This window comes from Cydia amplana, chromosome 8, assembly GCF_948474715.1.
Source record: "Cydia amplana chromosome 8, ilCydAmpl1.1, whole genome shotgun sequence".
Taxonomy (NCBI): domain Eukaryota; kingdom Metazoa; phylum Arthropoda; class Insecta; order Lepidoptera; family Tortricidae; genus Cydia; species Cydia amplana.
Window position 1 is genome coordinate 15,766,620 of NC_086076.1, and position 22,789 is coordinate 15,789,408.

A 22,789-nucleotide genomic window follows, 5' to 3' on the forward strand; every position below is an offset into this window, starting at 1 on the left:
TATTGGGACCGTGCACGATGACAGCGGTTTGATCAATCAACAAAACAAAGATTTTAAATTATTAAAAAAAAATACGAAGTTCAAGTGAAAAAATAAATACAAAAAGTTATGTCTTACTGGGGATCGAACCCAGACTTTCTGTGTGCAAACAAAAAAGCGATTGTTTACAAAATGCGCCATGATATTTCTTAGCTAAGCTGACCAAATTCGGCTACTCATTCTCGAATACAAACTAAATATCTAAATATCGCCTAAACCAGCAATACAATTTTTCTGCATTTTTTGCCATTTACTATGTAAATATGTCTCAAAAACAAAATACTCTTATGATATCGATACGACTATTTGTTTAAGCGCGAGGTATCACAACTCTTCCATTTTTGAAAATTTCCAAAAACGGGATCGACAATTTTTTTTTATTTACTCATAGAATCTGATCACAAAATTTCACAAGAATCGGTTGAGAATTGTGATCTGTAGAGGAGAACATCCGGACATACAAAAGCAAAATGCCCGAGTCAAAACGTAGACCTTCGCTACGCTTCGGTCAATAAGGATATTTGGCAGAAATCCACTTAATTGACTAGATTTTATCATCCTACTATTTATAAGATGCCCACATTTATAAAAACAAGTAAAACGCCAAAATTAGACGTATTTAATATTTCTAGATAAAACTTATTATAAATGCGTCGTTGCGTGAAATAATATAACTTTAACCATCCAAACACCTAGGTATGTAAGATATTTTTTTTAGTAGGTAATTATTTTCCGATTTAAATTAACTTGTAATCACTCAGAGGCCTGTAAAAAGGCCTTTAATTTCATTGTATTTTGAATCTTTATTTACTTTATTTGTTTTGGCATGTTATTATTCCTAATGGTCGGCTAATTATATAATATTGGAATATTTAAGGGAAAAAGTTAGTTGAATACTGGGTGGATTATTCGTCAGCTGAAGGTGCATGGTTAGATTACCAAGGTGGGCAGGTTTGGTATGATTAAATTTGAGAATTGCGATAAGTGGCAAGGTTTAGACTTTAAAAATTCGCTTAACGTATGCTTGTACTGAATAAACAGAATGACCCTTTAGCTTAAAACTTACGCACCGTAAAAATAACATACTTTTTGATTTCGTTTTCTTTTAAATTGAGTTAGGTTTCACTGTATTCACGAAGTCTATCGAGAGGAATACAGTAAAAATATTATTTCCTTCGTATTTGGGTACCTACCGTTCCTCATTCACTGTAAATACCCGTAAAACACACAGAAACTGTAACTACAGCGGATGACATAGATTTTTTTATAGTAATAAAAAATATACGAATATTCGAAACCTGAGCGGCCGAATATTCGAATATCAAAACAGGTCGAATATTCGACAAATTCGAATATTCGAACCCGTAAAACACACAGAAACTGTAACTACAGCGGATGACATAGATTTTTTTATAGTAATAAAAAATATTCGAATATTCGAAACCTGAGCGGCCGAATATTCGAATATCAAAACACGTCGAATATTCGACAAATTCGAATATTCGAATTGCAAGCCCTAACTGCAATGTCATTGAGATTTTCTTTATTGATTTAAATGCCATCTAGTGAGTTTCGCTCTAACTGGTATTAATATAACTCGAGTACTAACAGTGATGTGCTTAGGGGTTTCAAGTAATTAACGCTAACGCTAGATGGCGTTAACCTCAATTATACATAGTGCATTTTGCACTAGTCATTGAGTAATTTTCACTTCTGCCGGCACTCCCTGAGTGCAACACGTTTTTTTTTTATGCGTTACGCCTCCACCTATATTCTTGGCGGCCCACCCAATCTGATATCGGTTAACGCGCGATAAAGGAAAGATAAAGCTTCTGTGTATTATTATCGGTCGGTGTCAAAAGTATCTATGCATGTTTTATCTGATAAAATAAGTTTCCCTTTTAACACCACGCTATTTTAAGAGACGGACAGTGTAATTGTCCCACTATATGACCATCATTCCCGATTTTATGATGATAGTTTAAAATTTGGTGCCCGATGTTATGTCATCAAAAACTTATCCTGTAAACCGAAAAAAAACGTGTTCAATCAGCCCAATATAGTTAGGAATAGGAGCTTTAAGTAGTATACAATAATAATGATAAGCTAATAGGCTCAAAAAATTGGCATCAATATTCTTATGGTCTTTAACAATACCTACGATAATTCATTACTAATGAAATGGCATTTTACAACGTTGACTTTAGCGCAATAGCTATGTAGCAGGTACCTTAATAGGTAGGCATTTTAATAGGTCGTTAGCTACCTTTTTTCTAAATTGAGAGTGAAAACAACCCAATCTTCATTTTAACGCAGTACATTCAAAAGAACACACGAAGATCTCCGCTAATGGGGAACGTCGAAGCGAGCGCGTCTAAATGGCGCAGAAATGACCGTTTTAATGTAAGTACATAAATAAAGCTAGCATTGTTCGCGGGAAGAGCCGGTTGGATAATTGAAAAGTCGATGTAGTATAATTGTCGAGGCTTATCGGGGCGACCCCGATGTGGGCGCCATTGTTCCCGGGAGAGGCTTTTGATTACGGGCCCGCGCCCGAATATATCGCGACACTTCGCTTTACGTAAAAAAGACTGCGTTAGTACTGAGGCATTCGCAATTTTATTGAGGCTTGAAGTCGAAATTGTGTTACGGTTATTAGGGTGGTTTAGCTCAAATTACGCAAGTGTTCTTTTGCGACGAAAGAAAGTCAATCATTTACTCTATTACATTTAACGATGGAATTAGAACAATTTATCATGATAATTGACTTTACGTAAAAAAACCTTCGTTATTACTGAGACTTTGACAATTGAGGTTTATTAGGGGTTAGCTGAAATTAAGCAAAGAACTTTTTGCGACGTAAGAAAATAAATCATTTACTCTGTTACCTTTGAAATGGATTAGGTTAGAACAATCGAGTGAAATCAAACAGATGATCAAAAAAATGGAAGTTAGAATCTAAGAAGTACAATAAAAGGAGGAGTTATTATAATTTTTAAATCACTGTGCACTTGTTATGATAATACTATTATTTATTCTGTGCACTTGTTACTCCATTCGTAATAGTCTACTTGACAATACTGATAGATTGGTTTCATAAATATCAACAAAAACAGACTGTATCATAAAGTCTAATTATAACTGTCACGTGTGTTACTAAAAATATATTCGCCTAAAGTGAGCGGAACCACAGAATAACTGTGTAGTACTGCGGAACGTCTAAGGAAAGAGACGAAAATGATAGTTAGGTACATATAAATTATAGAACCCAATAATTTACATTTTTCTATGTATTTTTATTTCTCTATTTTTTTTAATTTAAAAAAAATCGCCTACTTTTCGCCAAGTCAATATAAATCATCTACTTAAAAGATGGAATCTAAAATCCCAAAGAAACTTCCTTAGTCGAAGTTCTACGTCGAACTTTTGAACTATCTATCCGGTTTTTTGGGCTCGTCTTTGGCAAGCGGCGAAGCGTGGAGGTGTAACAAATGAGTCTAATGCCTATTAGTTCGACATTGTTAAGTTCAGCCGAAGTGAGCCGGCTCGGCTAAGCACTGAGTAAAGTTCATGCGTTTCATAGTTCCTTTTGAGTTTCTGTTTTGTATAAAAATTAGAGCTGTACCTACGTTATAAATGTTATAATTTTAACTACGTAGTAAACCTAATTACGTTAGGTATTTACCTTTTTTTTAACACAATCTTATTACTTTGGTGATGTGTTTCATTTCTATAACGACCATAACAGAATCAACATTATCTAAACATCTCCAAAAATACAGATTGTGCGTAAGGATTGCGCATAATATAAACGGTTCTCAATATTCAAAAAGAATAAAGCAGAAAATTAACATCTTTATGTTTTCTAATACAAATTCCCGAATACAATATCTAAGATAATATTTAGCAAAAAAGGTGTGTCAACCAAGGCATAATATTTTTGTTTGTACTTTCCAAATCCTGTGACAATCGACATCAAAGGAACCAAATCGCCGTAAGTAAACAAATAAAAAATATTTCGCAAGCAGGCTTGCAAAAGGGAATAAAGTAAACCGGGGAACGCTCGCCTACCTAGAGGGTACGATTTGGTATTTCACTAGACATTGGGAGCGAAAGAAAACAAGTGGTACGTAAAACGTAAAGAAGCACATTACTTCGCTGGGTCAGAAAAGCTGCGGAACAATTTCCACATCAGGCACTTTAAATCATTCGCGCCGTCTCACATTTCATCCATAAATATTAAATCTTGTCTGGGTCAGTGGGATAGAAAAAAAAGAGCTCGTGTGTCATTTTCCTGAAGATCTCGGAATCGGTCGATTTTCCCCGTGACCGGGCGGGCCGTGTTTATTGAAACACTATTTCTCAGTTGGCCGCCTCCGCCGTCATTAGTGATCTCGTCTCGCCGCCGACGTGTTAATGATCCCATGAGAATCATTTCTCATTGTTGCTTTCCAGTATTCGTTATCGTTACGAAGCTAACGATAAAATACGTCTTAACTCTCAGCTTAAGAGTTAGGGACATGATTTTTTAACTGTTTTGTATATGTACTAACCAGGGACCGGAACCGCTTACCCTGAAGAGGGTTTTACCCCGGGTTAATGATAGAGTGGTTTTTAAAAACCCTATCAATTCGGAAAGCACATCATTGACTTACCCAAACGAAAAAATTACCAAATTGAATACAGTTAACTCGGGTAAGCGCTTACCAAAACCAAAAACCCTTTATTAAAGTTTCCCTATGAAGTGGGTTTCAAATGCGATCAAGCTATTTTAATCTCTGTGACCAAGGCTTTCGGCTGATTATTGCAGCAACATACAAGCGCATGGTTGACAATAGGTACAAGTATGGCGGCACGAGCGAGCCTACACACACAAATAAACAGACTTTATGCATTAGCCGTAGCGCTTACGCCTTTGATCAAGATGCTATTATTGCTTGTCCGTGCGCGAAAATATCGTTGTGATTTGCCGGGCGGCGGCGGCGAACAAGTCCGAGCTTGCTGTTTGTGTTTATAGAATTGTTCGGACGGAGCTCGTAATAGTGCGTTGCGGTCGGCGGAATTTTAAATTTGCTAAATATTGTGAATACTTACTTCACTTGGTGGTTATATATATATATTCTACGTTAGCTTAGAACATTATGCAGCAAAAGATTGCAGTAGGACGGTTAATCAGTTGTTAATTATTAATATTATACAACGCATGAGACTTCTCTTTCACAATTCACAACCTACGAAGTTTCAAGCCCCTAAGGTAGGGTTGCCATACGTCCCGGTTCGCCGGGACATGTCCCGGTTTGAAGCACGGTGTCCCGGCGTCCCGGCCGATAAGGAAATTGTCCCGGTTTAAAAATCATAGTTATTTAGTAGGGGGCTGGACTTGGTAAATAATAATATACCTACATTTCTACGTTTCATATGGCCAAAATTAAAAAAAAATGTTTTTTCTACTCCCGTACTTTTATTTGTCATTTAAAGGGTCGTGCACACACCTTTAAACCCCTCTCTTATAGTTGTCAAGACAAGTCTTTAGTCTATTCCCCAAAAAAGTATTTGTGCATACACGCAGTATCTTTTTGGCACTTTTACGATACTTCGTGTAATCACCACTTAAAAAATATTGTATGGAATACATTGTTGCCAACCTAATTTTAATTGTCATTTCTGACAGATGAGTGAACCATAGACATGTTTTGGTTAATCATCATCATCATCATCAGTTTTCATCTTTATAGGGCTGTATCTCCTAAACCGTGCGTCGTAGCGCAAAAATAATCAAATTTTCGTTCCCCTTTGAAGCCCGTAAGTAACATTTAAAAAACACAAAAAACTAAAAAAAAATTAAAAAAAAGAAAGAAAAATGTTTATAGGTTGTATCTCCTAAACCGTGCGTCGTAGCGCAAAAATAATAAAATGTTCATTCCTCTGTAAGGAACCCCTAATTAATATAAAAAAAAAAAACAAAAAAGAAATAATAAAAAACAAAAAAAAACATGCTGTATCTCCTAAACCGTGCGTCGTAGCGCAAAAATAATCAAATTTTCGTTCCCCTTTGAGTCCCGTAAGTAATATTTAATAAACACGAAAAACAAAAAAAAATTAAAAAAAGAAAGAAAAATGTTTATGGGTGTATCTCCTAAACCGTGCGTCGTAGCGCAAAAATAATAAATGTTCATTCCTCTGTAAGAAGCCCCTAATAAATATTAAAAAAAAAACACAAAAGAGAAATAAAAAAAAAACAAAAAAAAAACTTTATCGTAGTCAAAAATAATCAAATTTTCGTTCCCCTTTGAAACCCGTAAGTAATATTTAAAAAACACGAAAAACAAAAAACAAAATTTCAACCCCTTTTTCACCACCTCGGGGGATGAATTATCAAAAACTCTGAAATTAGTTTTATATTGATAAAATACCTTTTTACGAAATTTCAACTTTGTAGCTTTAAATAAAATTGGAACCCTATAAAATTTTCAACCCCCCTTCGACCCTTTAAGAGACGAATTTTTAAAAACGCTGACATGACTTTTCTCGTATTTTAATAATATGCCATTTTACAAAGATTCAAGTCGCGCACTTAAAAAAATGTCTGACTTCCATACAAATCTTCAACCCCTTTTTCATCACCTTAACTTAAAGGATGAATTTTAGAAAAACGCTGAGAGAGGGTTCTTCTTTTTTAATGAAATAACTTTTTACGAAGTTACAAATTCATAGCTTAAAATAAAATTTGAACCCCAAACAAACTTTCAACCCCGGCCTTTTTAACCCTTTTTAACCGACGAAAAAACGGAGGAGGTTCTCAAGTCGACGCGTATTTTTTTTATGTATGATCACATTTTTTTTTTACAGAGTAGTTCGATTTTGATAATTATTTTTTTATTGGATTTGGTATACCCCGAAGTTGGTCCCATATAAATTTGGAAAAAAAATCCAACCTTAAGGGTAGGAAAATAGGGGATGATTGATTTTTCACTCACCGATTGTAACGTATGACCACGCATAACTTTTTACAGAGTAGTCCGATTTTTAGGGTTCCGTAGCCAAATGGCAAAAAACGGAACCCTTATAGATTCGTCATGTCTGTCTGTCTGTCCGTCTGTCCGTCTGTCTGTCCGTCCGTATGTCACAGCCACTTTTCTCCGAAACTATAAGAACTATACTGTTGAAACTTGGTAAGTAGATGTATTCTGTGAACCGCATTAAGATTTTCAGACAAAAATAGAAAAATAACAATAAATTTTTGGGGTTCCCCATACTTCGAACTGAAACTCAAAATTTTTTTTTCATCAAACCCATACGTGTGGGGTATCTATGGATAGGTCTTAAAAAATGATATTGAGGTTTCTAATATAATTTTTTTCTAAACTGAATAGTTTGCGCGAGAGACACTTCCAAAGTGGTAAAATGTGTGTCCCCCCCCCCTGTAACTTCTAAAATAAGAGAATGATAAAACTAAAAAAATATATGATGTACATTAGCATGTAAACTTCCACCGAAAATTGGTTTGAACGAGATCTAGTAAGTAGTTTTTTTTAATACGTCATAAATCGCCTAAATACGGAACCCTTCATGGGCGAGTCCGACTCGCACTTGGCCGCTTTTTTTTCATTCATGTGTCGCGCTATTAACAATGCGTTAAAACTAAAAATGGAAAAATAAAAACTTTTTACAAAAAAAATAAAACCGACTTCAAAAAGGATGAAATAAAATATTATCCTTTTTGAAGTATATGCGTTACCAACTGATATGTTTGAAGTCGGTGCCAAGCCAAGTAGTAACAATACAAGGATTCAAGCCCCGCAGTCACAAAAATGTTTGATCTCCATACAAACTTTCAACCCCTTTTTAACCCTTATAAAGGAAGAATTTTTTAAAAACGCTGAAATTACTTTTCTTGTACTCTAATAATATGCCTCTTTACAAAGATTCAAGCCCCGCACTCACAAAAATGTTTGATCTTCATACAAACTTTCAACCCCTTTTTCACCACCTTAGGGGATGAATTTTCAAAAACGCTGGAATACGTTTTTTGCCGTTTTGAAATAATACCCTTTTAAGAAGTTTCAAGTTCCTCGCTTAAAATAAAATTTAAACCCCATACAAACTTTCAAAACCTTTTTAACCCTGTTAGGGGATGAATTTTACAAAACGTTGAAATTACTTTTCCTGTCTTCTAATAATATCCCCAATACAAAGGTTCAAGTCCCGCACTCAAACAAATGTTTGATATCCATACAAATTTTCAACCCCTTTCTCACCACCTTAGGGGATGAATTTTCAAAAACGCTGAAACAAGTTTTCTTGTATTTTAATTTAATACCTTTTTGCGAAGTTTCAAGTTCCTAGCTTAAAATAAAATTTGCACCCCAAGACGAATTTTCATCCCCTTTTAACCCCCTTAGGGGTTGAATTTCCAAAACCGTTGCAATTACTTTTTTTTGTAATCGGCAATTATGCCTTTCTAAGAAGTTTCAAAGCATTTGTAATGGATTCAAACTTTCAACCCCTTTTTAACCCTGTTAGGGGATGAATTTTACAAAACGCTGAAATTGCTTTTCCTGTCTTTTAATAATATCCCCAAATACAAAGATTCAAGTCCCGCGTTCGAAAAAATGTTTGATATCCATACAAACTCTCAACCCCTTTTTCACCACCTTAGGGGATAAATTTTCAAAACCGCTGAAATTAGTTTTCTTGTATTATAATAATATATCTTTTTACGAAGTTTCAAATTCTTAGCTTAAAATAAAACTTGAACCCCATACAAACTTTCCTCCCCTTTTTAACCCCCTTAGGGGTTGAATTTCTCAAAATCGCTTCTTATCTCTTGTACACTTTATAAATGTAATCTGGTGTGTAATTTTCAACTTTCTATCTTTTGTAGTTTCGGCTCTGCGTTGATGAATCAGTCAGTCCGTCCGGACACTTGATTTTCTTTTTGGGTCAGTGAGGGCAGCTACCAGATCCCGTCCTGCTACGAGAAAACGGTCTAAGAAGACCTTCCCTCGATTTCAAATTAATGAAGATTGGCTTTTACAGATTTTGGAAAAAACATACAGGGTGCGAGAAAAAAATCATTTTTGACAAACTTTTTTTTTTGATACCAATCGATCCCATTCCTATTGAGGATCAAAAGCTTGTATGGGACCAAAAAAAATATCCATAGTAAATGTATGGAAAAAGTATTTATTAATTTGTGGCTTTTTAGTACATTGCCGTAAGTTGACCCCTAGGAAACGAATGATACTGGATAGGAATGGAATCGATTGGCATACAAAAATAGCATCTGAAAAATAAAAGTTTCCATTTTCATACAAATTGTATGGGAAAAGTTTTCCTCAATTTGTGGCTTTTCTAGCCGGAAATTTTTTTTTGGTTCCATACAAGCTTTTGATCCTTAATGGGAATTGGATCGATTGGCATCAAAAAAAAAGTTTGTCAAAAATGACCTTTTCCTCTCACCCTGTATGTTTTTTCCAAAACCTGTAAAAGCCAATCTTCATTAATTTGAAATCGAGGGAAGGTCTCCTTAGACCGTTTTCTCGTAGCAGCACGGGATCTGGTAGCTGCCCTCACTGACCCAAAAAGAAAATCCATCCTGTATATTCCATGACGTCGTGTCACCAAACTCAGGACGCGAGTAACACGAGTAATTAGAGAGGACTCCAGAATGTGATGTGACTGCTCCAATTCACTCCACTTGTTTCGCTTTTGCGGCTGCCGCCCCCCCGCCCCCCGCCTACCTATCTCTATCTATCCTGTTCTGTTCAATGAGAAAGGTAGAATCGCCGCCTACGTAGAAAAGAGACGGGAAAAGGGTTACCCTATGAAGGGGTAAGCGGTAAATATTATAGGCTTAACTACCTTATCTACACCCTATTTGATTTGGTAACCACATCTAATATGATTAATCATATTCAAAATGGTTTCCATAACGATAGGGTAAGCCAAACGATAGGGTAACCATGACCTCTGGGTAAGCATTTAATAGGGTTACTTTATCGATACGATTAATCTTTAAAAGGGGTTTTCCGGTCCCTGGTACTAACTATACAGGACAAGTATCAGTCAGTGACAGTTGGCTGTTTTGGACATTGTCGCAACGTATCCGCCTCTTTAGTTTACTAACTAACAGTAGAGGCTACAACGCAGCAATTTGTGTGAGTTTACGAAAATATATAATATTAAAATAACGGTCATATCCTTGGAGGATACAACTAAACGGAGTAGCCATTAACAGGCTTTCCCCTCTGTCGAAAATAGGCGGCCAACGGTCATACACAATGTATGGACTGACGTTTATCTGACATGGCTATTTTTACGTTACGCATACATTTGACGTTCCCCTCCCCCGCAAAAATCGGCAGACTGTTTTGTACAGAAAATTACAGACATGGCGTCTCCGTTTGATTATATCCTCCAAGGTCATATCATATCTCAAGGCCCGATTTGGATTTTGAAATAGACATCCACTAGATATCTTTGAGACGTCACCAAGATACGATAACGATATGTTTAAGATCTAACCTGTCCAATTTGACATTACTTATTATTTTGAGGTGGAGAAGAGAAGGAAACCAGCTCGTCAGAACCGACGTCGCACCGACCGGACCAAATCATTTGCTGCGTCCTGCAACACCGTCGACGCTGCTGTATGTGTCCCGTCTACACTACCTTACGAAGGTCGATGATATCGTAAAGTATGTGAAAGCAAAAACCGGATTCATCCTGAGGGTCGCGAAGTTGGAATCTCGACACAATGCGAATTTTAATTCGTTTGTGGTGACCGTTCCGACTGAACATCTAGCGACCTTCACCAAGGAGGAGTTTTGGCCGAAGGGTGTCAAGTTTAGGCGGTTCCGCGGCCGGTTCCCTGACACTGCGGGGTTGCGTAATGCATCGCAATCATAATGTGTTTTTTAGTGTTTAGTTATATTTTTATAATATGTATGCTAGTTTTAAGGTATTTATGTATGGGCCACTAGTTGCCTGAAATAAACGATTTCATTTCATTACTGCGATTCTGGAGATACGCTTGAACGATTTCCACAAGATATGAATTGGAGATCCAATTCACATCTAATACATATCTAACACTATCTAACGTAAAAGTGACATTGGTTGCCCGAATTGAGCTGCAAAAGAGAACTAGTTCAAATCTAAACTACAACGTATCTAGAATGGATCTAGTACGTGTCGTCTCTTGTGAATATCTTGAAGTTCGAATACGGCAGTATGTGTCTCGTTACCTTCATTGCTACAGTTATAGTTTACGCTGTCTGTTATACGTAGTCCATCAGATGGCATATGTGATAATATTTGTACAAGTTTACCTACGCATGCATAAGGCAAATTTTATAATAGTAATAGCTATCTTTGGTATTTCCGTAAGGACTCGTAACGCGTTGCAGCGTTTGTCTTAACAAAACTAGGCATTGTAAATATATTCATTCCCATATAAACGTCTATATAAATACGTTCTATAAATCATACCGCATATACTATTGTTAATAATTTACATGAGCATGTCAAGGAAACGCGGGTTCTTGACAAAATACACGGTAGCGTACGCCGGTGCGGTAATCGGCTTATGGCGTAGGAGACGGGTGGGTTTACACGATTACAAGTCGGCAAATTTTTGTCCGCCCAAACGATCTTATAATGATGCTATATCTTTTGGCCGATGCATGCAAATTGTAATCATCGAATCTTGTTACCGGACTTTTTATATTTCGGCCCGATATTTAAAACTTACGAGTATGTAAGTTGTCCGTGTTTGAAGTGTAGTATACAGAAACTGTCTTTAGCGTCTAATCCAACTTAGAAAGTACAACAACTTATTAATAGTTATATTGATGGTAAATCATGGTTAACGCAGTAAAAATTGAATATTTCTGTAGAGATGATTTAAGAAAGAAACAAAACTCCTTATACCTACTAGTTTAGAATAACTAGGCATTTAAACGCTTGTTCAGCGTTGTATCTTTGTTTGATCTATAACGTAGTGAAGTGAGAGTAAAAAGGCGAGTTGTCAAGAATACATTAAGCTTTTCCTTATATTATTTGATTTTCTTTCACGACCCCATTTAGATTTAATACGTTATGTAACGGTTATTCCAGGCGTAAAACTGATATTTTATAGGCCACTACTATTAATCTAACGGCACTCGTACTAACTTACTGACAACTATGTTTACAAAAGCTTATCACTGTCAGTCCTGCGAAATTGCATCGGCTGTTAAATTCTAGCCACCAACTGGAACTTTTAATTGGCAGCCACGGAATATTGTTATTAAATCGCCGAGCACCATCGATACTCTATCGAATTGGCTCGAAGTTTTCTGTTGCTCTTCTACCGTTTTAAGTGTTCAGGATAACGAATTGACTTTCGTTATATTGAAATTGTAGTGGTTTTGACTGAATTAAAAAAAGAAGGTATTGTATATGGTGTGCTGTGTTATATTTTTATTAACTTGTGACATGGTCAATTGGTCATGTACAGTAGTTAGCTTCGCTGCGGTGGATACATGCGGAATCAAACTGGCGCAAGCACTTGGCGATATAATTCTAACGCTTTACCTGCAGGTACAGAATAACACTGCAGAGAGTATATACTAAATTATAGTCATTTAACACAGAGCAAAAATAGAAAACTTAATATTTTCGCATTTTAAATAAAACAAGTCAAAATTTCACGTTTCAATTCGGCAAGTCCGTGTAAACAAGCGACAGGTTAATTAACTCATTTCATAGTTGTAACGTATATTTAAAGAAGCGAGAGTGCCCGAGCGAGGTGATTCATGCATAGGAATGGACGGGACAACTTTGCCACGGGCAAACTTTTAATAGTGCCACTACTTGAGTCACCGAATCGCTTTAGGTACTCAACTTAGCTTTAAAAATATTCATCGTTGCATAGTCCTGTTACTATTATGTATTTTCAATAAACCGGAGCAGGTATTTTGTTACTTAGGTGCTTTACTTCTATTTTTGACCTATTATGTCACTATATAGGCTTTGCGTCTTGATAAACATTTCATTTGAAAAGTCTAATTTTTCCACGAGTATGATTATTTTTTGACGAAGTAAGTAATTATGAAAAAAATGATCTCACATAAAGACGAAGTTATAAAAACAAATTTATACAATACTATATATTCTATAAAACAAAACAAATATGATAGACAAGGGGTTTTAAAAGAAAAAAATATTAAACTAACAAGAAAAAAACTCAACTATATTGTTGGTAAGAGAAACAGGAGTTAAGAGATGAGAACTAAAAGTTCTACTTATAAATAAAACGAAAAACAATTACACATTTATATTTAAAAAAAGCTATTCAAACAAGTGAAACAAATAAAATAACAAACTAAACTATATCGTTGATAATAAGAGCAGCTTCACGTAAACATTGTGCAGAATAGTTTCATAAGTTTTTGAATAGGTCATTTTGCGCGCCCGCGGTGGAAATCCATAAAATGAGATAGCCAAATGGTTTTAGTGGCCCTAAAACTAGTAGTAAAATGTCGAGTGCCCTTACAATGAATACCTCTATAACATCATGATTGATTAGATAGACAGATAGCTGTGAATATTTTAGTTTTCTTATTTACTTATGATAGATAACATTTTGTGATTTAAATTGAGTTTTAAGCGTGTGTTACATTATGATGCAGGTATATACGTTTACCTTGGCATAGAGCGTTCTGAATAAAAAATAAACATCGAATGTGTTGTTTACATTATCCCAAAATAAAACATATTTTTTTAAATAGTCACAAAATGTCGAGGACATAGCGAGTCGTCATTTCATTAGAATAAACCTATAACTAAAAAGCTATATAAGGAGTTTTGTTTTGTACAGAAAATAAAGAACGTTAACTTATTTATTAGTATTTGTACTGACATTACTGACACGTGCCTGCTGTGAAAGTAACATTACTTGTGAATAAAACAGTAAAACTTCTCAAGTTTTAAGCTACACTGCCGTAACAAGTGAAATAAGCTTGTAAAATATGAAATAATTTGTTTGAAGCAAGCTCAAGAGGGCTCCTGAGAAGACTCCGCGGCAGCGGTAGCGCCGACCCGGCCTGCGGCGCCGCTGATTTGATTGATCTTCCCGACCAGGTTGCCACGTTTTTACTCTTACCGTGAGGGAAATAAGGAAATAAAAACGCCGAACGTAATTAATTACTTTATTTGGACATTAATGACCCGGTCAAAGGGCGGCGTAGATTAGTGTTTTCGACGGACGTTTTCTTTGGTCGGGTACCTATAGGTAATTGGAGTGTGAGTGTGCGTATTTCACCTGATGTCCTTGTTGAGGTGACAGCTATGTGTGACGTCACGCAGTCATCACCAATAAATTTGGAAAAATAAATCAAAGGAAGATGATGAAGCTATGCAAAGCGACAGGGAAACCCATGTTCATATTGTCGCAGTTGCGTGTAGTCGCATATATTAATGGAGTAAGGGGTTATGATGATGATGTCACAAGTTTCAGATTAACAACAGTTCAGGTGGATAAAACGGCATTGCTTTACCTGCTAACCAGAAGTAACACTTTACCTTTTCCTGTTACGTGACGAGGAAAAGGGAGGTGTGATTAGACCGATTAAATTGTATTGGAATCAACAATACATTAAATATCACTTTAACTTAACGTCAACTGAAACTCAATGTCGCTATACGTACCCTTATTAACCAATGTGTCAACTACTATGTTGCTTTCATTAAATAAACCCTGTATACCTAGTCTATACCACGCATAAATGCGTCTACAAAATACAAAGGTACCAACATTAATGACAACCAACTCAACTACTTAAAAACAGCCAGAGCACAAGTAAGAAAAATAAGACCTGAAAACGATACGAATACATTACTATTACTACTAAAAGGTCACCTTCAAAGTACGCCGCATTTTATTTCCCCAAAATATCTCCGAAGCACCAGGCGCTCAAACAATACAAAGAGAGAAAAAAGATAAAAAAACATTTTAAAAACTCGTCGCCATTCCGCCTATGAGTTCCAAATGAATATTCAGAGAGACAGAAGAAAGGGTGTCCTTAAAAAAGGCACTGCCCAAATTTGCACAGTGGAAAAAAGACGGAGCAATAGCGAAACCATGGAATAGCAAATAAATAAGCAACGCGGGGACACGTCCCTATTTAATTATGAATTAAGGCTCGCTGTAATGAGATCACAATGTAATTAAGATTACTGCGCCGAGGTTTTTCAGCCCGCCCTGACTAAACGGCTGGCGAAACTAACGTGGCCTCTGTCTCTTGCCCACCTTTTTTCATTAATTTTAAATGGGATCAACTGCCGTATTCGAACTTCAAGATATAAGACAAGAGACGACACGTACTAGATCCATTCTAGATACGTTATAGTTTAGATTTCTACTAGTTCTCTTTTGCAGCTCAATTCGGGCAACCAATGTCACTTTTACGTTAGATAGTGTTAGATATCTATTAGATGTGATTTGGATCTCTAAGTCATATCTTGTGGAAATCGTTCAAGAGTATCTCCAGAATCGCAGAAATGTCAAATTTGACAGGTTAGATCTTAAACATATCGTTATCGTATCTTGGTGACGTCTAAAAGATATCTAGTAGATGTCTATTTCAAAATTCGAATCGGGCCCCAAGTTGATTAACTAATGTAATATTAAATAACGTGTACTAAGTAAATATATGTAGCAAAAGAATCTGAAATTACCAACACAATACGTACTTAATATATTTACGAAACCTATTTACTCCTTCTATTTTAAACGGTTTAGCGATCCAATACGAGTAAATAAATAATACTTATGCTGCAGTAGATCCGTCAGAATAGAAATTTTACATCAAGGCGGATTCGAGCTTTACACATTCGTCTTGATCTATTATAGTTAGACATGAGTTAATGTCTGTGCATCTCGCTCCAATGGACAGACGCACATACTGGGTGATTTTGGGCTCGTGATCCCGAATGTCAAATATGATGGTCATACTGAACAAGGTTTCCAATGGGATCGATATGAAAATCTTGAAAAAATATACCTCTGCCCATACGTTTCATCTACTTACCTGCCTCGGGCCCTCAGTGTCCATTCGATTTTTTTTCTCGATTATGTGGTTACTTGATGGTTAGTCCCATGGGAAAATTTTATCTTAATATGTACATTTTCGACACTCATAATCACGACCCTAAAATCAAGTAGGTGCCTATATCATAATCAACAACAGGTAAAGACAAGCACTGATTTAAACTTTCACGATTTTTACACATTATTAAATTATACAACGGGAACCAAACCACTGGATTGAGCTGCATAACCCTAAAATCCTGTCCACGGATCGTCATTTCTACAGCAGGAAAGTACGGGAAGCCATTGAAATAAAAAAACATAGTAATTTCAATCGGGACGAGGGTTTCAAGATCTCATCCACATGGAATCCAGTCATTAGTAAATGTAAGCGTAAACGAATATCGACAGTCGATAAATCGAATATCGTTAGTGCTGTGTGTCGACAGAGTGACATCCCTAGTGCGCAAAACGTTCAAGCGGATAAACAAGACCAAGTGCGGGTAGTTCGAAAAACTCGCGCGGTTAGACGATGCTGATGTCAACTTAAGCCAGTCTTCTCCGAGACCACGGGGACAACGCCGTCCTCGAAACGTCGGAGGTAAATCTTAAAACTTAGATACGCGATTAAGTCCCGTTGTATAATTTAATAAGGTAAAGACAAGATTTCCAAAGTTCGAATTAGCCTCCTAGTAGTATATTGCTTGACGAGTACGTCATTTGCAGGGATGAAAGTTCGCCGGAGTTTTTTCATTAACTTATTTGAAAAGCTCGTTTAGTAACTTTATTGTCAATTTTCTTTAATAAAATACCTAATCCGTGATGTTGTGCCAAAAACTTATTAATTTTTGCTCTCAACGATTTTAACTAGTTTGTTTATTTTATTTAGATTTGTGTAGAGTGGGTAATTGTTTGAATCAACCCAGTTCTATTGTTCTGAAATTAAATATGTAACAATAAAATTATCCCTTGATATTACTTTGAAAATGGTGTTTTTAATAATGAAATATGGAAATTTTAATTGCCATCGCAAAAACCAACGGAATTCCTTATCGTGAAAATTATCTCGGTTCATTAAGCGAATCGAGAACCAAGTTATTAAATACATCAATTACTCACAATATCAACCAGTGCGCTCAATTTGGAAAGCAAATTGATTCATCATCATCATCAGCGTTGGCGTCTCAGCAGAGGGTAGCAGATAGTTTTGGCGCGTTGTTTCATACGCTACTATTGATACTGTCTGAAGAAGTAAAATCGTGTAAGATAGTTGTTCTACAAACAATCTGAATAGGTATCGAACTAAATACGAGCGAATGATTCGAGCATACGAATTCCGGTTTTCAAAGCGCCCACCTAACCATTCGTCCACTAATTATTTATATTATTCATTACCTCATTCATTCACTTGATAAGTTGTATTTCGTATACATATAATATTTACTTTTCCACCTAGGGCGGTAATGACCGGTGTCACCGGTGCCCGCGGTGAGAAAATGCCTCCCTTTTCAGCGACGCGTCTTTATAATTTATGTAAAAAGCATCTGCGTTATATAATACGGCGTATAAAAACGTCGCTATTCAACATCACCCGCGGAGGCTGATGGCCTTTAATTTATTTTGTAATTAGTCTTTCTAGTTTTGTGAGAATACAATATTATGTCTAATTGAATTCAGGAAACAATTTTAAGGTGCGGTCAGATCTGCGAATGAGCCGCTAGCACATGTAATATACCATATACTAATGTGAATCGATTTGCAATGCACTATGTAATGAACAATTTTGCAAGCGGGCATATTCGCGAATCGCGACGTTCGTTCGGTCTGGACACAATTTTACAAATATCAATAGCGCCAAGATGTTAGGCTTACTAAACAAAACATTTTGATCTCATTGTTCTTGAGTTGTACAACGAGCTAAATTGCATGGACATGGACAAGCGTGTTAAATAAAATGTAATACAGTCTAAGTAACTACTCGTGTCTTATCGCAGTTAATTTACAACATTGTCACACTGCTCTTACTTAAATACACTATGACATGGTACTAAAATGTTCAGATACGAGGGGCGTTCAAAATATTCTCGGTATTGATATCTTACGACCTCTTCTAAAATTTCTTACGTTACTGGCCGCTAAGGTTTATTCATTGAGATTAAAAAAAAGTATAATTCAAACCGAGATAGTCTTTTGTTTTTCTGCAATTGCTGAACAAACATGAACATCCTGTGCGAATTGACAATGTTAACTAAATTAGAACATCGATGCGTGATAAAATTCTTGACAAAACAGGGTAAAAATCAAAAAACCATAAAAGAGGAAATGGATTGTGTTTACCGTGAGTCTGCTCCTTCTTTATCTACCATTCAAAAGTGGTCAAGCGAGTTTAAACGCGGAAGGGAGAGTATTGAAGATGACCCTAGACCTGGTCGGCCTGTAGTAGCTACTTCACAAGAAAATATTGATAAAGTGGAAAAACTTATATTGGAAGATGGTCGAGTGAAGGTAAAATCTATAGCACAAGTAACCAATCTCTCTATTGGTACCGTACATGATATTATACATGACCATCTTAATATGTCAAAAGTAAGTGCAAGATGGGTTCCGCGAATGCTGACTCGGCTTCAAAAAGACATGCGTGTAGCTTGTTGTTCCGATTTTATTGACCTGTGCGGTGAAAATCCTGATGAGGTGCTGCAAAGAATAGTTACTGGAGATGAAACCTGGGTTCATCATTATGACCCAGAGAGTAAACAAGAGTCCATGCAGTGGCACATTAAGGGTTCAGCTCATCCCAAGAAGTTGAAGGTCATCCCTTCAGCTGGCAAGGTCATGGCCACGATATTTTGGGATTGTGAAGGAGTATTACTAATCGATTATAAAGAAAAAGGTGTAAATATCACAGGACAGTACTACGCTAACATTCTACGTCAATTAAAGAAAAGAGGCGAGGAAAGTTAACCAAAGGTATTCTGCTTCTGCATGACAACGCCCCCGTCCATACTGCTCATATTGCCAAGGCAGCTATTGTTGAACGTGGGTTTAAAACTGTTACTCACCCACCGTATAGTCCGGACTTAGCCCCCAGCGACTTCTTTTTGCTCCCCAATCTTAAAAAGGATCTGCGTGGAAATAAATTTTCTGACGATGAAGCATTGAAGGCGGCAGTGGAGGAGCATTTTTACACGAAAGATAAAAAATATTTTTACGAGGGATTAAAAAAAATAATTGATCGATCTTTTAAGTGTATGAACATAGGGGGGGAGTATATTGAAAAATAAAAATATCAAACTTTTCGTACTTGTTTGTTTTCATTCTCATACCGAGAATATTTTGAATACCCCTCGTACGTCCTAAATTAATTCATTTACGGGAATGACGTGAGATGAGAACGAAAAGGAAGTTTATATATAATATATGTTAACGATTAAATTGATGAATGTATAGGTTATGTTTAGTAATTCCAGAACCTAAACAAGCAACAACGGTTGCACTCCGGGAGTGCCGATAGAAGTGAAAACGGTAACACGATACATACGTTTAGCGGAGGTATTCTATTTATTTATTATACCTTTATTCATTCAATTTCTCAGATTAGGTTATTTATTATATATTATTATCATTCTCAAATAAGATCACACTTTTTCATTGACATGTTTATTTACATACTGCCATGACAACGTCAAATTATTTGAACATAGGTAAAGAGTCTTGAAAAGGAGTCCGCATAAATGTCAAATAACATTGAGTTTTTCTTTATTGATTTAAATGCCATTTAAATTATGAGTGGCCACCTTACGGGGCTTACGGTCACGTGATCGCCTTACGCCCCTTACGGTCACGTGATCGCCTTACGCTCTCTCGAGTTTATCATTTTTTCCCTACCTCAAAAAGTGCCCAGCGCCGCTAAAGAAGTTTTCACTTCAAAAAAACTATTAGTATAATATACAAATGTATTAATTTCAGTGAAAACTAAAAATAACATAGAACGTATAAAAACAAGTTTCAAAAGATGCAAATCGTATAATCGTAAAGCATGTAATAGCGTACAAACGATTTGATGCCCACAACAAACGCGTTCTTTTTCTGGTAGCCCGACTAGAAGGACTAAACAAGTGCCCTGTTTGCGTACTGGGATTTATTCTCAGTGCCGTTACCCTGGCGAGGACGTAGTTTTATTTGGAGAACCAGTCTAAAGCGACCTTGAGATCTGTGACAACTGATCGTAATCTGGGAGCGCACTTATACTAGTTTCACAAAAAAACATAGATTCCCCGGTTCCTGTAAGCGTTTGGAACGACATATTTATACCAAAGTATATGCGCCAAACTCACCTCTCCGTATTTATTTTATGTAAATGCACTACAATGAAACTACATTTCGGCGGGAAAGATGTAAAATTGCAACTTGTTTGTTTACTACGTTGATTGTTATGTTCCGTGTTTGTCTAAACTGTTGTGTAGAAATGTAAATTAACGTATTGTACTAATTAGCTTTCAAAAAATACTTTTGCATTTTTCTATTTTTACGTGTAGGTATAATTCATTATAGTATAATTGTGTCCCCATAATTTTTAAGCGTTCTTATTTAAATACAAATACCCATAGGTAACTGGTGCTCAAGTTACAGGAAAGGTTCAGAAATTCGCGATTCGTTTATGACGTAGAGCTTGTAACGAATGAGCTTTTAACCGTAACTCAGTTCGCGTTTGTGCTTCTCCAAAACTCTAACTAGGTACTTATAAACGATAAAATGTCATTTAAATAGGTTAAGCATAAAATGCATTGCGGGCAGATATCATATGCAAACCAGTCGTGTATAGGCATAAGGCCGAAAGTGCCATTTTAAATTAGATTCATTCATATTTGTAGCCTTTTTCCCGATCGGTTCCCTCTAGAGTTCAAAATCAAAGTGAAGTATGAATGTAAAAAAAAGAAAATTTGATTATACTTGCGCTGTATCAATAAGATTATGTTCAAAAATATTATATCACTCAATGTTCGATTGGGAAAATTATCGTTTACCCTGGCATCGGAAGACGGGTGAGATTATTAATAATTTTCCCCCGAATTCGCAGGGGAAGCCGTTCGGGCCACCTTCCCTTTTCTTTTTTTATTTTGGTCGTTTAATGTCTAACCTTTTTATCATCTTTTTCGTGGAGCGCCCCAGAATTACCGTAGTATGGAACTCCTATACTAGTTACTAGCACACGTGTCTTGTTAGGGCGCTCCACGGGTTAAAAATAAGAATACTTACTGGCAGGAAACATTCGTTTGAAAGGTTAGAGTACTAAAGTGGTAATAGTCTAGGGTTTACCATTATAAATAGGCATATTTTTGATTCTGTATAAAAACTTTAAGGTAATTTCTTGCTAATAAACACATGTGCGTAGTAATTCAAATACGCGGCAACGTCACGGCGACAGCGATCACACGGCTCTCAATGTCGCGTTGCGTAGGTGCTTCAAGTTTATCGCAGCGGTAATTCCAAAATGAACCAAACATCTCTTTTTGATACCGCTCGATAGAAAGAGACAAACGTTCGACATATAAGGTGGCTAGTGTTTACAAGACAGAGTAAAAGTTACCTTTTTGGCGGCAGAGTCTTGGTTGTTGTTGTCGGCGTGGTGCGGAGCGGCGGGCGCCATGACGGTGACGCCACTCTGCGACAGAAGCTCGTCGGAGCCTCTCTGCAACAACGACAAGGTTCATTTAATAAAAATATAACTAGAAAATTAATTATAAAATATATTTACTGTAATCTGTTGAATTGGAACACGGTGCTTTCCAAAAGAAAGGAAGAAACTTATGATTAAATCTCGTAAAATAACTCAGGGATAATTGAAGTGAGATCTTTTACGACGTCGGTGGATTACTAATAGTATATTTGTAAAATAAGTAGGTATAGCTAACTAACAGACTTGTAAACCAGTTTTTTTAAACTTGATTTAAAATTTGTAGCTCTAATTACGTAGAAAAATAGAGACTAAAATATCTAAAGATAGAAGCTGGATGAGCTTGAGTTTGGTGTCAAAACCATTTAGGTTATAAATAAAAAAGGCGAGGTTTTATGTACCTACGCCTTATTACAATGAAATATCAAATCAGCGATGTATATTAATAGTGTAATCAATCAGAAAACTCGAAATAGCTTTAAGCATTAGGTAGTAACACTGGTAACTAAATATAAAGGTGAGAGGTAATACTGTAGTAGCATTAATTCGCAATATAAAATAATCCACCATAAGCTTCGCTCCGCCAAAAAAATATTTCGTAACGTTGAACCCGGGGATCAATCTCAATTTAAGACAGCGAAATGACAAACCGCCGTCGTTAAACACACCGGGCGAAGTATAAATCACGCAATGTAATAAAGCAAATGTACAAATGACAGAGCGACGGAGACGCCGCGAGTCGCGGCGTACTCGCACCTGCGTGCGCTGTCGCTCCGCCGGCGCATCCGTCAACCCAGACACATAATAAACCCAGAACACATCACTCTTACCCTTCCTCGCCCCACCCGAAAAAATACAAACCTGTCAACGCAACTTACACTAAATCGGCAGTGATTAAAATGATCCAAGACGCAAAAAAACAGATTACACTAACAGCGGGAATCCCATTTAGCGGCATAAAGCTTTCATTGTAGAAAAAAGAACCGTTTTCTGTGAAATAA

The 22,789-nt window shown here is 36.4% G+C and overlaps 1 protein-coding gene and 2 long non-coding RNA genes across 13 annotated transcripts in view; 2 read left to right on the top strand and 1 right to left on the bottom strand.

The window, feature by feature from the left end:
• The window catches only part of LOC134650357 (uncharacterized), a 483,167-nt gene that overhangs the window by 197,934 nt on the left and 262,444 nt on the right, over positions 1-22,789 (top strand). The gene's annotated exons all lie outside the window — the stretch shown is intronic.
• Positions 1-22,789, top strand: part of LOC134650355 (uncharacterized) — a 355,978-nt gene that overhangs the window by 196,679 nt on the left and 136,510 nt on the right. The window lies entirely within an intron of this gene.
• The window catches only part of LOC134650195 (polypyrimidine tract-binding protein 2), a 669,692-nt gene that overhangs the window by 56,665 nt on the left and 590,238 nt on the right, over positions 1-22,789 (bottom strand). For all 11 annotated transcript variants that reach the window (XM_063505114.1, XM_063505121.1, XM_063505119.1 and 8 more), the window contains one exon: positions 21,702-21,803. In XM_063505114.1, coding sequence (XP_063361184.1) covers positions 21,702-21,803 — 102 coding nt within the window. The remainder of the gene's footprint in view (positions 1-21,701; positions 21,804-22,789) is intronic.